This window comes from Eubalaena glacialis, chromosome 4 (genome assembly GCF_028564815.1).
Source record: "Eubalaena glacialis isolate mEubGla1 chromosome 4, mEubGla1.1.hap2.+ XY, whole genome shotgun sequence".
Lineage (NCBI taxonomy): Eukaryota > Metazoa > Chordata > Mammalia > Artiodactyla > Balaenidae > Eubalaena > Eubalaena glacialis.
Window position 1 is genome coordinate 179,649,536 of NC_083719.1, and position 15,820 is coordinate 179,665,355.

A 15,820-nucleotide genomic window follows, 5' to 3' on the forward strand; every position below is an offset into this window, starting at 1 on the left:
GAAGGGCCGGGGGCGGGGTTAGGTGCGGCCCACGAGGCTCCGCCCCATTTAAAGCGAGCTACTGAGTAGCCCCGCCTCCTGGGGGGGGGTGGGGGCTCTCCACACGCGTGCGCAGTGAGTCGTAGAGCCGCCATGCCGGAGCCGCGCGGGTCGTCACCCCTGCGGGTGAACGCGGCGTTCGCCGCGCGGTACGGCCGCTACCGGGAGCGCGAGGAGCTGCAGCGGCGTGAGTGCGGGGCGCATGCGCGCGGAGCGCCGGCGCGTGCAGGGCGGTCGGGAAGTGGGGGTTGATCTGGTCCCCCAGGCTGAGCTGGGGGGGGAATCCCATCTGTGCCCCACAGTGAAAGATCGCTATGGGGATAGGGACAGCTGCGGCGACTCCAGCTCCGAGTCTGACTCCGGCGACGAGCGCGTGGTGAGCTTCCCCGCCTCCCTCCCGGACTTGCGGGAGGTGTCCAAGCCCCCCACCGCATCCCGGCCCCGACTTATAGGGGGCGGCTAACCCCCAACCCCATCGCGCGGTACGGGAGCGTCCATCTCCCACCCCCCATTTCCATGAGGGACAGACAGCGCCCTCCCCATCCCCAGGGAGTGAGCAGATCTCCCCTACTTCCCCTCCCCTACCTCGGATCTACCTGCCCATCTTGATCTGTGAGGTGTGAACCCTCTGTCCACATTTTCGCCCCTAACAGTTTAACCATTTCTCCGTGTCTGCCTCTGTCCCCAGAGTGGGGCATCCCTCTGCCACATGGGGCACCCAGCTTTTCCCCATATCAGCCCTGATCTTTCCAGCCTCACTGAGCAAGCAGTCCAGCCCTTCCTCTCTGTTTTTATGTGCCCTCTGCCCACTTGCCCCTAGGTTGTCCATCCCTTGTTTATACCAGAAAGTACCACCCACCCCCTTGCCTGCTACCTTTCTCTGTCTCATATACCGTACCTATGTGTGGCCCACCCCCAAGAGGGCCCCTCTCCTTCCTTCACCTAATTGACCATCCCCCCCAATTCAGATCCAGCCCTCCACCCCCACCTGCCTCTACCCAGCCGGATTCCCCCCCTTCCTTCCTCCTAACATATACTCCTCTATGCACACTAATTCCCACACACTCTTAGCCCACCTGCCCCTGTTGCTTACTGCCCCCATCACGGCCCTTTTCTGAAGTCTGTCCCCACCCCTTTTCCTGCCCTAGGAATTTGACACTCAGCAGGAGCGTGACTTTTACAGGACCCTCTCCTTACTGAAGAAGAAGGATCCGTGCATCTATCAGAAAGATGCCACCTTCTATCAGAGAACAGGTCTGGGACTGCTTCTCCTGAGGCCCAGATTCCTCATTGCTATATAGGCGGTTCTGACTGTTTAATGGATCTCCACACGTCAAAACTGATTAGCAAAGGGACTTCCCTGGCAGTCCAGTGGTTAAGACTCCATTCTTCTACTGCAGGGGGCACGGGTTCAATCCCTGGTGGGGAACTAAGATCCGGCATGCCACGCGGCAAGGCAAAAAAACCAAAACAAAAAAACCGCTTAGCAGAGTGTCTTAGGTTATGACCTGTTGTCATTAATAACGGCTGTGTGCTTGGCCCTGTTCTGAGTGTGAATTATTCACTGAATGATCACTGCCAGGTACTTCCAGGTAGTAGCAAGTGTGATGCCTCTTTGATAGCTGGGAACTAGTGGCTCGGGGATTTGAAACCCCGGTCTGACTCTGGCCCAGCACAGTCTTACTGTCTGCCTGGGGGAGGAAGGGGTTTGTGGATGTGGGTGATGGCAGGTGTCTTCTGGTGACCCGCAGCATCGTCCTCGGACAGTAAGGAGGAGCCAGCAGCTGAAGAGAAGCAAAAGAAGGTGCAGTCCATGTACCTGAAGGACTACGAGAGGAAGGTTATCTTGGAGAAGGGAGGGTAAGGAGAAAGCCTGACCCCTCTGCTCCCACCTTCCCAGGGCAGGTGGACACATCAGGCACTTAGGGGTAGGGGTGGGAAGAAGCCGGTGACTCACCAGAGTTGAGGGAACCCTGGAGAGCAGGAGCCTTGGTGACCTGCCTGCACCCCACTGCCCCCTCCACCAGCTGTTGCTCTTAACAGCCCCCTACCCCATGGGGACAGACAGGCCATGGGGAGTCTATTCTGAAGCCTTCTTCCTTCTTCATACAGCAAATATGTCGATGAGGAGAATTCAGATGGGGAGGCCTCCAATCAGAGACTCCAGGTGAGTGGGGTGGAGGCTGGGTGGGGGGCTTGAGGGCGCTTGGAGCCTCAGGGCTGGGCCTGAGGCCCATGTCACTCTCTCTGCAGCAGACCTCATCGAAAAGTTATGTGGAAGAACAGAAACAGCTGAAGGAAAGGTGAGCCCTGGGGCTGGCTGAGTGGCCAGATGGAAAGGAGTTGAGACTCTGAGGTTGGGCAGGCCTGGGTTCAAATCCAGCTCTGTCACTTAATGGCTGTGTGCCCTTGGGCCCGTCGTTTGCTCGCTCCGGGCCTCAGTTTCTGCATCTGTGAAATGGGGTTGGTCATGGGCTCTATGTCACAGCACAGCTCTGGGCTTGTCAGGACGAGCTCAGGGATTAGTAGACAGGGCTTGTCTTGGGGCAGCGGGCAGGGCCAGCCCACCCGTCCTGAGGCTTGTTCTCTCGCACGGGCAGCTTCCGGGCATTTGTGGAGAACAGTGAGGACGAGGACAGTGCCGGGGAAGGTGGCTCCGGGTTGCTGCAGAAACGCGCTAAAAGCAGAGAGGAGAAGGTGGGTGCTGGGGCCCAGCTAGACGGGGGCTGGTGGCAGAGAGGGGGCCCCGGGGCTCCCACAGACCCTCAGCACTGGCCTTCCCCCCAGGCCCAGGAGGATGCTGATTACATCGAGTGGCTGAAGGGGCAGAAGGAGATTCAGAACCCTGACACCCTGAAAGAACTGGTGAGTTCCCATTCATGGTCCCTGACCCACTACTACCTGGTCTGCCTCCATCCAACCTTTCCCTGGAAACCGGCCCTTGAGAGGGTAGCCAGGAGCACATTCTCTAAAGATGGGGTGTGCCCCTCTCTGGGACTCAGCTTCTACATCTATAAAATGAGGAGTAGCCCACCTACTTCACAGGCCGGCTGTGAAGCTGCAGTCACTGAAATCCACTGGGTGCCCACATCTGTGCTCCTTCCCTGTCCCCCCGAGTCCCTGATCCAGGTCCTATTACCCCCCCTTCACCCCTAGACTCACCTCAAGGAATATTGGAACAACCCAGAGCTGGATGAGGGGGAGCGCTTCCTGTGGGATTACATCCTCAACAAACGCTACGAGGAGGAGGGAGATGAGGAGGAAGAGGAGGAAGGAGAAGAAGGGTGAGTAGCCATGTCCCCCAGGGGCCTGGAGCCAGCACTGGCCAGAAAGGAAAAGGCACCAGGCGTTTACACTCTTTCACATAGATGGTAGCACAGTTAGCCTTTCTTTTCTTTTCTTTTTCTTTTTGGCTGCGCTGTGTGGCATGCAGGATCTTAGTTCCCCAACCAGGGGTTGAACCTGTGGCCCCTGCAGTGGAAGTGTGAGTCTTAACCACTGGACCACCAGGGAATTCCCCAGAGTTAGTCCTTCTTGAGGAAAAGCTGCAGAGTGTGGGCTCTGGAGCCAGGGGGCCCTGCCACTGGATTTCCATGCCTCGGTTTTCCCATCTATAAAATGGGGGTAACGGTGGCACCCTAGCAGAGGGTTCTTGTGAGGATTAAATGAGTTAATATGCTGGTACACAGAAGTGCAGGAGCTCGGCTGACACCCCCAGTCCCATCCCATCTCGTCCCTCAGGGTCCCTGGCCCCCCGGTCCAGCTGGCCGTGGATGACTCCTCAGACGAGGGGGAGCTGTTTCTGAAGAAGCAGGAGGACTTTGAGCACAAGTACAACTTCCGCTTCGAGGAGCCAGACTCTGCCTCGGTGGGTGGCCAGTGCCAGCTCCGGGGAGGACCTGGCCCGCAGGGCCCAGGCTGGGAGAGCCTGGAATCATCTCTGCTGCCCACAGGTCAAGAGCTATCCTCGGAACATCACATCCTCCGTGCGCCAAAAGGACGAGCGCAGGAAGGAGAGGAGGGAAGAGACGCGGGAGCGGAAGAGGAGGGTGAGTGTTGGGGCGGTGCGCTGTGAGGAGGAGGGGCCCAGCCTGCGGGGGGAGGGGGGAGCCCATACCCTCCCTTTCCCGTGAACTGCCGCCTGCAGGAGAAAGCGAGGAAGCAGGAGGAACTCAAGCAGCTGAAGAACCTGAAGAGGAAGGAGATTCTGGCCAAGCTGGAGAGGCTGCGGCAGGTCACAGGCAACGAGACACTGGGCTTTGAGGAGCAGGACCTCGAGGACGACTTTGACCCCGCCCAGCACGACCAGCTCATGCAGGTGTGGCCCCAGAGCCCCAGCCCGACTGTGCAGCCGAGTGCTCAGAGCGTGGCTCTGGAATCAGCAGTCCCTTCCTGGCTGTGTGGCCTCAGAAAAGTGACTTGACCTCTCTGACCCTGTGTTTCTGTCTATAAAGCGGGTCTAACTGCAGCATTTACGTCAGGGCTGTTGTAAAGATAGCCTGAGAGAAATATTAAATGTTAATTAACTTGGTAAATGCTCAAGGAACTGTGGGTCGCGGTATTTCCTTTAAACTCATTTATTGAGCCGTTAGTGTTTATTGTTGTATTTGGGGAAACACAGCTTCAGGCCATTGGAACAGGCAATGAGGGCTGGATGGGAGAACAGTGGGGACCACGGGCACCGCAAAGCTGCCCCTGACTAAGCCTGGGAGGTCAAGGAAGGAGACTAAGGATGCATAGGTGGGCCAGGTGAAAACTGGAGTGGGTGGGTGCTGTGTGGTCAGAGTTCAGCCTTCACCTTCTAGAAGCTTCTCAATCCTGAGCTTCAGCTTCTCAATATTTGGCAGTAGTTTCTGTCTCTTGGGGAGCTTGTGAGAACATAGTGAGATGCAGCCCAGCGTGCGGCATGTAGTAGGTGCTTATAAATGCCACGGTTAGCAATATCTGCCTTTGCCAGCCAGTGGAACAGGGGGCAGAGAGTAGGGGGGTCAAGGGGGCAAGATGAGCCAAAAGTGGGTGTGGAGGGGCCCAGACACACAGGGTTCCCCCGACATCAGGAGGTGAGGGGGGTGCTGGGAGGCCATGTAAGGTGCAGGAGTACTGCCATCTGGGGGGAGTGGGCCCTGCTCACCCTCCCGGCCCCGACCCTGCAGAAGTGCTTCGGGGACAAGTACTACGGAGCCATGGAGGAGGAGAAGCCACAGTTTGAGGAAGAGGAAGGGCTTGAAGGTGAGGTCACCTGGGGCAGTGGGCTGGGGGCGGGGGGTGCTTGGCCTGACCTGACCCCCCGGCCCACCCCTGCCTTCCTGTCCTCTGGAATCAGACGACTGGAACTGGGACACGTGGGCTGGGCCGGAGCAGGGTGGAGCTTGGAGCCAGCAGGAGCCGCACTGCGAGGACCCCGACTTCAATGTAGGTGCCCTGGGTGCGGGGATCTGGGGGTCCTCAGAGGGTCCCGAGGACCGCAAGGGCAGGCCTGACCTGCGCGTCCCGGCAGATGGATGCCGACTATGACCCCAGCCAGCCTCAGAAGAAGCAGCGCAAGGCTCCCTCGTTGGGCAAGAAGAAGCGAAAGTCGCCCTTTGCCACAGCCGTGGGGCAGGAGAAGCCTGTGTTTGACCCTGGTGAGGCCCGGGTGGGCGGCCGTGGGCAGGCAGGGGCTCCACAGGGCCCGGCACACCCCGGCAGCCTGGCTCTGTCCCTGCTCAGGGGACAAGACATTCGAGGAGTACCTGGACGAGTATTACCGGCTGGACTACGAGGACATCATCGATGACCTGCCCTGTCGCTTCAAGTACCGCACGGTGGTGCCCTGCGACTTCGGGCTCAGCACCGAGGAGGTGGGACCCTGGGGGCACCCGCTAGGCAAGGGGGAGCCTGGGGCCATCTGTGCTGTGACACGGCCTGTTTTTTCATCTCGAAAACAATAGGAATAATAGTGCTAATGACAGTACTAATAATGTTACCTGCCTCAAAGGGTTTCTGTGAGGCAGGGGCTCAAACAGTGCTTTGCCCACAACAGGCCCCAGTAAATATTAGTTTTAATTCTGTTACCGTATATCGGCAACAGGGTGACCATTAAGACTTGACACAGGTTCAAATTCTGGCTCAGCCGCTCACCAGCTGTATAACCTTGGACATGTGACTTGAGCCTCTGTGCCGGGGTTTCCCCATCTGTAAAATGAGCCTCATGACAGCCCCACCTCATGGATGTGGATGTGAAAAAAATATGCTTTGAATGTCACTTGCGCCTTAGCCACAATGGCTATGGATGCTTGACAGTAAAAATAGACAATGTTTATTGAGCTTATAACATCTGCATTCACTTCATCTTCCTGACGACCTTCCAGTAGGTTCTAAGGGGGTGCCCAACTCATAAGTGAGGAACCTGGGCCTCATCTGTAATTAGCAAACCCAGTCATTGGCATGGAGACCCCTGCCCTGGTCTGAGGCTGCTGGGACCACAGTGCATGGGTCAGGGCTCAAGGGCCCAAATTGTAATCTGAGAGTAACCACTTCCTGGCCATGTGACTTGGGGCAAGGATCCCCTCTCTGAGCCTCAGTTTCCCCATCCGATGCCCCCAAAAACAAAAAAATCAATTAGCCTCTGCAGAAATCAGTTCTTTCTCACCATCATGACATTTCTGCTGGGTGGAACTAGCATTACCCTGCTTTGACCCATGAGGTGACTAAGGCTTAAGAGTCAGGGCCCCCTGGGGCTCAAGAGCGGGACCCCACTCTCCCTGCCCTTGCAGATCCTCACTGCCGATGACAAGGAGCTGAACCGGTGGTGCTCCCTGAAGAAGACCTGCATGTACAGGTGACAGGGTGGGGCTGGGCCAGGTGCCCCGGGAGGAGAGGCGGGCAGGCTGAAGGCAAGCATGGGCACCACCCAGAGCACCCAGCGACAGGTGTGTCTGCCGGGCGCCTGCAGGTCAGAGCAGGAGGAGCTGCAGGACAAGAGGGCGTACAGCCAGAAGGCCCAGAACGTATGGAAAAAGAGGCAGATCTTCAAGTCACTCTGCCCAGAGGAGTAAGTATTGCTGGTTATAGGGGGTGGGTGGGCTTGGGGGCCTGCCAGGCCCAGGTTTGAGGCATGCTCTGTCAGCCATCTGTCACATGACCTTGGGAATGGGGTTTCCCTTCTCTGATACCTGGGTATCAAGTCCTGGCCGGGCTATAGCTGTGTGACGTTGGGTAAGTCACTTTCCCTCTGGGCCTGCTTCCTTATTTATAAAATGGGGATAAAGATGGCTCACTTCTTGTTGGATTTTTCTTTTTTTTGAGGATTAAGTGAATTAATTCAGGTACAGTGCTTAAAACAATAAGTTCTGGATAGGTATTAGCTCTTGTTATTATGCCTGTTATTTCCTGATCTATAAATCAGGAGTGATAAAAGCTCACGGAGTTGATGTAAAGCTAAAATGAGTTAATTTGTGTGAAGAGCTTAGTGTAGGCCCAGGCTCAACAATCAAAATTATCAGTGACACAATCCAGCCTCAGAGTTCAGTAGAAAATTCCCAGTTTGGTATTGCATTAGACCCACGTTTGAGTCCCAGGCAGGCCCCTGAATTGTTTTATTTTTGTTTATTTTTGGCCGCGCCGCGTGGCGTGTGGGATCTCAGTTCCCTGACCAGGGATTGAACCCGTGCCCCCTGCAGTGGAGGCACGGAGTCTTAACCACTGGACCGCCAAGGAAGTCCAGGCCCCCGAATTCTGAGCCTCTCCTTTTCACATCTATAAAAATGGGGGATGGAAAGCCTAATTGTGACTGGCCTGGGCTGAGCCACGCCTTCCTCCTCCAGGACAGAGATGCCCACAGAAGCCACAGGGAAGCCACAGAGAGACAAAGCTGGCCCACAGGGGCAGCTGCTGGCACCCGATGGGGCCTGTGGGAAGTGGCCCCAGCCTGAGAGCCCCCCAGTACAGGAAGAGGCAGCCCCTGCGACACCCACCGAGAAGCCGGCCCCCCAGAGGCAGAGGAGGGGCAAGAAGGCACGTCTCCTGGGCCCCACAGTAACACTTGGTGGACGCGAGTTCAGCCGCCAGAGACTGCAGGCCTTTGGCCTCAACCCCAAACGGCTGCACTTCCGCCAGCTGGGCCGGCAACGGAGGAAGCAGCAGGGGCCTAAGAGCCACCCCTGAGCTCAAGGGAGCCTGCAGGGGCCTTGGGGCTCCTCCCCTTCAATCAAGCCCCCTCTTATTGACTGTATAGACCCTCACATCTACCTGTGAGCAAGGAAGTCTTCCCATCTTAGAGATGTGAAAGCTCAGGCCTACTCAATAAGCTTCCCCAGATGACTTGGAACCTCACCTCGAGACATACCCTGAGCCCCATCCCTCAAATGCTGGGCCCAGCCATAGCCAAGGTCAAGTCAAACGGCTTTATTAGCCCCCATTGGTCACAGCCCCTCCTCCCTCCCACCAGCCCTTGGCAGGATGGGGCGTTGGGACCGGTGAGGGGCATGGACGGTCCAGTGCAAACTACAGTACTGAGTCAGGCCCTGAGTGGGTGCCCGGGGGCCCTCCCTCCCTGCCCGGTGAGGAGGGCCGAGCTGGTGGGAGGCAGGTGTGCGGGCTCTGTTCCTGGCTGAATGGCCCCGGCCCGGAGGCTTCCTGGACTTCTCTCAGCTGCACTTGTCAGGGGGGGAGTTCAAGCTCCCACACCCAGCATGACATAAATAAAAAAATAAATAGGGTCGTGTCTTCTCCCTCATCCCCTCCCTTTATAAAAACACAAAGTCCTCAGAGCTTGGGCGTTTAGCCTTGAGAAGCCGGCCTGTGCGAGGGAGCCGCAGTGGCGGCTGGGAGGGCTGGGAGCAGAGGTCGTCCAGGCTGTGGTCCTGAGCATGGCCCTCAACCAGGGTGAACATGGGGTATCGCTCTGTGGCTGAGGAGGAGCTGAGGACCTGGTGGGAGGAGAGAGAACAGCTCAGCCCCCAAGCTATGTTAATTATCCTAGTAGGTATAATTATCTTAACAGGTATATTTATCAGGTGCTTCCTGAACTCAACTCCCATCCCTCCAGGGCAGTGATGCAGGCCAGCCAATCAGCACCTTCTGTGCCCTGGCTATAGAGATTGGCTCAGTGATGAGCACATGACCCTGTGCAGCCAATGAACCACAGCTGTGGGATTTTCAGCCCTGGGATTTTCTCTGTCTGCTGAGGTGGGGCTCCCTTTCCACTGAACTAAATAGTAGGTGCCCAGAGAGCCTGGTGGCCACTTCTTGCCACCATAAGGGTAAAGCCTTGATAGGAAAACAGAGCCAAAGGACAAGGCAGGGTCCTACCACTTGACCCCCTGGAAGCAGCTGTCCCCTTAAATTTTTCATTTCATGCCTCTTTTTGCTGGGCTTTTGCAGCTTGTGGTCAGGATAATAATCTTAACAAGAAAGCCTGGACGTGGCCTTGCCAGGTCTGCTGGCCTCAAAGCCTCTGTTCCTCTTCTACCCTAGCCCTGCCCTTTGCCTCCCACCCTCCAGCATGCCTTGCTCACCCTGGTCAGCTCTGAGCAGAGCGTCTCAAACTCCTTCCTGTCTCCAGCATAGAACCCCACAGTACAGCTCGGGTCCATCTTGGCAAAGGCCATCTTGCGGGGTGAGGTGCAATGGAAGGACTGGGGCAGACAAACAAGGGAGGCTCGGGGGGAACCCTCCACAGGCCTCCAACCCCACCCTGGGGATCCCAGCTCACCTCTAGGGGGAAGTCAGCCTGGCTGACATCCACAGTGGGCTGGCAGTAGTGAGGGTCCAGGTAGAGGAGGAAGTCATCTGCAGGGGAGCAAGCGTGAGCAGGGGTGGAAGAGGGTAAGGTGGGGTGGGATGAAGCAGGATGGGGTGGGCCTACCCTGATAGCCAATGAAGTACAGTGAGTGGCGTGGCTTGCCCCCCATGATGCCAAGGCACAGCTCTGAACGCAGGAGCTCCTGTAGGGAAGAAAGCGGGTGAAGGTAAGGACCCACAGCAGGTGCTGTCAGTGAGCATTGTAAGCACTGTCAACAAATGCATAGCAAAGGCCCAATGTGTGCAAACCCAAGCCTGTGCTGGGCCCTGGGGGGCAGCAGTGACCAAGACAGGCAAAACCCTGCCCTTATGCAGCTGATGTTCTAGCGCAGGCGAACAAGGAACAAGATGAGCAAGTTACGTCATGTGTCACAAGGCGGTAACACTCTGGAGAAAGAATAAAGGCGGGAAGAAGCCTTTGCAATTTTAAATAGGGGAATCAGGAAAAGGCCTCACTGAGAGATGATGTTTTAGCAAAGAGTTAAGGGAGTTAAGAGTGCATCTTGGGATACGTATAGCTGATTCACTTTGTTATAGAGCAGAAACTAACACACCATTGTAAAGCAATTATACTCCAATAAAGATGTTAAAAAAAAAAAAAGAGTGCATCTTGGGAAAGAGCGCTCCAAGTGATGGGAACAGCAAGTGCAAAGGCTCTGAGGCAGGTGTCTTCTGAGAACAGTGAAGAGGCCTGTGTGGCCGGAGCAGAATGAAGTGAGTTGGAGAGTGTGGGCAGATGGTACAGGGCCTTCCTTGTGGGCTGTGGAGAGATCTTTGGCCTTTATTCTGGGTGTAAACACACCAGGGTCTTTCCAGCCTTGCTGTTCCTTTTGCCTGGAACACTCCTCTGGCTTCTCACTTGCTTCTGGCTAGAGAGGGGCTTTCCTAGGCTGTGCAGCCACCCGCATCTGCCCTTCATCGTGTTAATTTTGGTTCCTTTAGAGTCCGAGTTGTAACACCACAGCTGTCAATTTGGTTCCACATACACTTCCTGTTATTCCCCCATTAGAACGTCTGTTCCCAGAGGGCATCAGTTGTTGCCTGTTCACCTCTGAATCCCCAGCAGCTGGGACAGTTCTTGGCACATAATTGGTGCTCCGTAACTACTGGATAAACCGATGAAGAGATGAAGGCAGCATAAACACCTAACCCAAGCTGAAAAAGTCTGCAGGGCTCCTGGGGGGAGGCATGGTAGAATCTGGTAGAACCTACCTTCACGCAGGGCACGTACACGGGGTTGAGAGTCTCGCCACCCAGCCGCACTGGCACCAGGATGACCACAGACTTCCACTCAGCTGTGGGGTCTGGCCTGGCCACCAGGCGTGCCACATCCGCCTTGTACACTGGAAGGACAGGGCAGCAGGTCACATTCTCTCCGGCCCTTCAAGCCTCAGAGTACGGTCCTCCATCCTCAGGGGACCAACCCTGCCTGAGCAACCTCTTGGGATGACACTCCTGTCATCGGCGGAAAAGCACCTTTCCAGTGTCCCCCCACCCCAAGCTCCCTCAGACAATCCCAGAGCCTCCAAGCAGGTGTGGACATCCCCATTTTACAGAGCGGGCAACTGAGGTCCTGAGATTTAGACAAACAGTGTAAAGCTAGGAGGAGTTGGAGAGCCTTCCCCGCAGCCCAGAGGGCCTCTAGTCCTCCCCGACTCGGCGCCTGGGTTTGCTAAGATGGAAATGGGAGCACTGAGCAACCCGCCAGTCAGCTGAAAGTTCCTGTGTGTCCCTCCTCAAGTCCCGTCTGCTGGCTTCTCCTCTCCCGCCTCCTCCCTTGTGGCTATGTGAGCCCCCTCCTGGCTCCCAGAAAAGTGCATTCAACCCTTTCCGGATACACAGCTGCTACGGTCTGAATGCTTGTGCCCCCCTCTGAATTCGTATGTTGAAATCTTACCCCCCAAGGTGATGAAATTAGGAAGTGGGGCCTTTGGGAGGGGATTAGGTCAGGAGTGAAATCACTGCCCTTATAAAAGGGACCCCAGAGAGCTCACTTGCCCCTTTTGCTACCTGAAGACACAGCAAAATGAACCAGGAAGTGGGCTCCCAACAGACACGAAAACTGCCAGTGCCTTGTTCTTGGACTTCCCAGCCTCCCCAGCCTCCAGAATTATGAAAAATAAATTCCTATTGTTCACAAGCCACCCAGTCTACGGTTTGTTTTGTTTTGTTTTGTTTTTTTGGCCATGCTGCGCAGCTTGTGGGATATTAGTTCCCCGACCCGGGATCAACCAGGGCCCCGGCAGTGAAAGCGCCGAGTCCTAACCACTGGACCGCCAGGGAATTCCCTGGTCTATGGTATTTTTGTTACAGCAGCCCTAACAGACTAAGAAAAAGGCTCTCCTGAACTGTTTTGGAGAGAATAATAACAATAGTAGCTCATATTTAGTGAATACTTACTATGTGAGAAGCACTATCCTAAGGGTTTTACCTTTATCACTGGCTCACTTAATCCACATGACAACCTATGAGGCAGAGGAGACCCGGCTTTCGTACATGTCGCAACTGTTTACACAGTAAGAGTGAGTTGGACCTGCGAGAGGAATTCCATATGCCTTTTATTCTATCGCTCAGGGAGAAGCCCCTGAAGTCTCCTCTCCTGGTTCCAGAGGGAGTGAAGGAATCCAGAGCACCCCGACCCAGTGTGGGCCTCGAATCCTTTCCAAGGGTCCCTCTGCTGCAGAACTTGTTTCAGCATCTGAGGAATGTGGGTCCTAAGAGGCAGCTGAGGTAGTGACCGGCTCAGGGTGAGAACCCTGCGACCTTGGTCCCAGCCCCTTACCTGTGCAGTCCTGAGAAACGTACACCACCAGGCGGGTGACCTCTGAGCAGCTCTCCACAGCTTTCCTGGGGATGGGAGGAAAGGCCTGAGTTCCTGGGGGTACCCAGTAGCTCCCGTGTCCCCTGCAGCGGCCCTCACCTGAGTATGTGCGCCACCAGGGACGGCCCATACCAGTCCCCCGCCTTCTTGCCCGAGCTCTGCCCAAGCTCCACCAGCCGGTGTAGGCCGAAGGGGGCCCGGGGATGGTCAGCGAACCAGGATACAATCTGCCGGTGCCGGCGCTCCTGCTCCGGCTCAGGGGCAGCCTGGGCCCAGCGCGGAGGCATCCAGTGGGCAGGCCCACGGTACCGGTTGGGAGAGGCCAACCCCGATGGCTCAGGGGGGCCCAGGCCCGCGCCCAGGGACCACGTCCAGTCTGGTAGGGATGGAGTTAAGAGTCAAATGGCGATGGTGTAGGGGGGTGGGGCACAGTTCCCACTATCCATGATTTACACACAACTCTACTGCTCCAGACATGCTCTTTCACTACAATTTTCACATTCCTTCAACTTCTTTCCTAAACAACTCTCACTCCCCACCCCCCCCACAAGCTTACTTGACACACAATTCTAACGTGACTTTAAACTCTTTGTTTACAAACAGTTCTAACACTGCTGACCTGTGGTGGGCGCTACGCTCCTACTGTGCCCTTCCCCCTGCACCGCTCACCTCTGGGCAGGAAGTGCAGCAGTAGTCCCTGAGCTAGCATCATCTGCCCACTCCGTAACATGCATCCCCAGCCACAGTCGGAGGTCAGGCAGCCCCTGGCCAGAGGTGGGAAGTCCCGGCGGTATGTGAACCATACGCGAGATACAAAGTCCCGCTGGAAACGCTGGATGTCACCTACAAGAGCAGGCTTGTCAGTTGCCACCGGAAACACCCCTGGAGGACTCCTCCAACCCTAGCCAGGGGCCACCAGCTCACCCTCGCCCTCAAAGTGGTAGCGGCGGCCACAGAGATGGACGCTGGAGATCTTGCTAAAGCTGGTCCGGCTTTTGACTGCCCAACCTGGGGAGACATGGGGCAGTGTCCAGCAAGACGAAGCACTTGCTTGACAGACACGCAACCTAACAGGGCAGCCACAGCGCTTAAATTCTCCCATCTGTGTGATGGGGGCTATCCTAGTTCCTATCTCAGGGAAGGCTCTGGGGAATCCGTGCTACATTTCTCCTGGATGGAGGCGGGGCCCCTAGTAACAGCCACATGCATGTCTGCCGTTAATTCGGGATGAATCAAAGCACGTCTTATTATTGTACCCATTTTACAGAGGAGGAAACTGGAGGCACAGGGAAACAAAAAACCTTGCCCAAGGTCACATGGGGAATCGACTGAGGCTTGTAAACACATTCCCCTTTGGACCTGCCAGCCAGCGGCCCGCTCTGGGCAGGGCAGGGCGGGGGACCGACCCACACAGGTGACTCACGGGAGGGGAACAAAGGGTGGAATACTTGACAGACGCAGGGTCTGGTTCTCCTTGACTCCCACCGACCTCCAAGCCCCCGGCCCGCCTGAACCCTCAGCTCGCTCCCACCTCAGAACCCAACCCCGGGGCCCGCCCCCTCCTCACCGTACTTGACGTTGTTCCAGGCTGTCAGGAACTTCGCTTTAAACTTGTCCACTTCGTCCGGCTCCCCCGGGCCGGTCCCCGGCGACCCAAGAGCGGGGCCGCTGGCTCCGGAGGGCCCCAGGCCGTTGGGGTCCGGGGTTCGGGGGCGCCGTGGCCTGCGGCCCTCGGGGCTGCGCGCGTCCTCCTGGCTCCCGCTCCGGTACTGAGCTGCGGCCGGCGACACGGAGTTCATGGGCGCGCCGGGAGGGCTGACCGAGGGCCCCAGGGGCCGCGCTCGAGCGCCCCAGGGGCCAGGACGCGGCCAGGACGCGGGCGCCCAGGAAGGCGCTAGTGGGCCCCCGGCACGGCGACCAGGCCCCCGGGCCCTGTGCGGGACGGTGTCACCGCCGCCGCCGCCGCCATTTTAGCGGCCCTGGCCCCGGGAGGGAGGCGGGCGTGACACAGCCGGACGCCCCGCCCAAGCCCGGCCCCCAGCCTGGGTCCCTGGCCCCAGTCCCCTGTGGCCGCGCTGGGACCTCCTGACGCCGTGCCTCCCTGCGGCGCCCCGCGACCCCCTCCACCGCCCGCCTTATCGCAGAGCCCAGGCGCGGCCGAGGCCCTGGAGGTCCTTATCGGAGGCCCCAGAGCCGGGAACCCCCGCGCCAGGCCCCGCCCCTCGCCGGTTCCGGCCCCGCCCCGCCCGGCCCCGCCCGGCCCCGCCCCCTCCGTGAGCTGGGGGACTGACCCCCAGGCGGGGCCCCTACGCGGTTTGCACCTGCCCACGTCCGCCAGAGGATCAGAGCGCTGTTCTGCGGACTGCGCACCGAAGACCCGCCTCGGTCGGGGGCGCAACCTGTGCGTGACACCCACTCCCCCAAACTCCCCCTTCAAGCCACACCCCTACGTGCTTTAGTTTCCCCAGGAGCAGAAGGGCTCAAATACACGCAACAACATAAACGAATCTTCCTAATTTTGCTGAGGGAAAGAAGCCAGACAAAAAAGAAGAGTATATACTCGCTGGTCCCATTTATTTAAACTCTAGAAAATGCAACCTCATCTATAGTCATAGAAAGCAGATCAGTGGTTGCCTGGGGGTGGGGTGGGGAGACGTGGGAGCGAGGGATAAAAAAGGGCTTAGGATGTGTTTAGTATCTTGATTGTGGTGATGGTTTCCAGCATGTGAAAGCTCAACGGATTGTACACATTAAAAGTGTGTGGTTTGTTGTATGTCAGTTATACCTCAAGAAAGCTGTAAAAATTTTTCATTGCATCTAACTCAGGGGAATGTTAGGAGGACGAGCTGAGTTCATTCTGGTAAAGCACTTAGCGAGGCATTTGAGGCAGAGTTAGGGCTCAGCGAAAGCCAATCATGACCTCAAAGGCAGGATGAGTGCCCTGGGAAGCACAGAGAGGGTGGCTTCTAGTGGCCAGCCCACGGGCTGTGGCCTCTAGTGGCCAGCCCACGGGCTCTGTCCTCAGCAGGCAGAAGGAAGTTGGATGAAGGATTTAGACGAGGGCGTGCAATGTGAAGAAGGCACAAAAGTACAGTCACCTCCCTGACTTTCCCACCTTCGGTTCTCCCCTCATTCAGTTCCCTTCAACCACACACCTGCCTCCTTCCTCAAATTCAA

General features: G+C 57.1%; 2 protein-coding genes across 4 annotated transcripts; one reads left to right on the forward strand and one right to left on the reverse strand.

The window, feature by feature from the left end:
- The first annotated feature begins 120 nt into the window (after positions 1 to 120).
- Positions 121 to 9,839, forward strand: KRI1 (KRI1 homolog). 2 transcript variants are annotated; one of them, XM_061190497.1, is made up of 19 exons: positions 121 to 226; positions 342 to 415; positions 1,188 to 1,293; positions 1,791 to 1,899; positions 2,152 to 2,206; positions 2,293 to 2,342; positions 2,640 to 2,736; positions 2,827 to 2,904; positions 3,196 to 3,323; positions 3,781 to 3,907; positions 3,993 to 4,088; positions 4,187 to 4,357; positions 5,193 to 5,268; positions 5,363 to 5,451; positions 5,537 to 5,663; positions 5,749 to 5,879; positions 6,795 to 6,859; positions 6,974 to 7,072; positions 7,845 to 9,839. In XM_061190497.1, exons 1-19 carry the CDS (start codon positions 133 to 135, stop codon positions 8,182 to 8,184), a joined length of 2,112 nt encoding a protein of 703 aa, XP_061046480.1. In that variant the 5' UTR covers positions 121 to 132; the 3' UTR covers positions 8,185 to 9,839. The 2 variants fall into 2 exon arrangements, with proteins under 2 accessions (XP_061046480.1, XP_061046479.1); XM_061190496.1 differs by having other exon boundaries at positions 122 to 226; positions 2,296 to 2,342.
- ATG4D (autophagy related 4D cysteine peptidase) lies at positions 8,410 to 14,673 on the reverse strand. 2 transcript variants are annotated; one of them, XM_061190498.1, is made up of 10 exons: positions 14,211 to 14,671; positions 13,568 to 13,651; positions 13,313 to 13,486; positions 12,743 to 13,019; positions 12,605 to 12,669; positions 11,035 to 11,165; positions 9,887 to 9,965; positions 9,734 to 9,810; positions 9,537 to 9,656; positions 8,410 to 8,948 (listed from the first exon to the last, which is right to left on the reverse strand). In XM_061190498.1, the coding sequence occupies exons 1-10, from the start codon at positions 14,440 to 14,442 to the stop codon at positions 8,766 to 8,768; spliced, it is 1,422 nt and encodes a 473-aa protein (XP_061046481.1). In that variant the 5' UTR covers positions 14,443 to 14,671; the 3' UTR covers positions 8,410 to 8,765. The 2 variants fall into 2 exon arrangements, with proteins under 2 accessions (XP_061046481.1, XP_061046482.1); XM_061190499.1 differs by lacking the exon at positions 9,537 to 9,656 and having other exon boundaries at positions 14,211 to 14,673.
- Positions 14,674 to 15,820: the final 1,147 nt, after the last annotated feature.

Coding starts and splice junctions, on each gene's coding strand:
- KRI1 (XM_061190497.1), top strand. CDS start 133: ATGCCGGAGCCGCGCGGGTCGTCACCCCTGCGGGTGAACGCGGCGTTC. Junction 2,343..2,639: donor CAGAAACAGCTGAAGGAAAG/GTGAGCCCTGGG, acceptor TCGCACGGGCAG/CTTCCGGGCATTTGTGGAGA. Junction 4,089..4,186: donor CGCGGGAGCGGAAGAGGAGG/GTGAGTGTTGGG, acceptor TGCCGCCTGCAG/GAGAAAGCGAGGAAGCAGGA.
- ATG4D (XM_061190498.1), bottom strand. CDS start 14,442: ATGAACTCCGTGTCGCCGGCCGCAGCTCAGTACCGGAGCGGGAGCCAG. Junction 9,966..11,034: donor TGTACGTGCCCTGCGTGAAG/GTAGGTTCTACC, acceptor TCTTCCCTACAG/GAGCTCCTGCGTTCAGAGCT. Junction 9,811..9,886: donor GTACTTCATTGGCTATCAGG/GTAGGCCCACCC, acceptor GCTCCCCTGCAG/ATGACTTCCTCCTCTACCTG.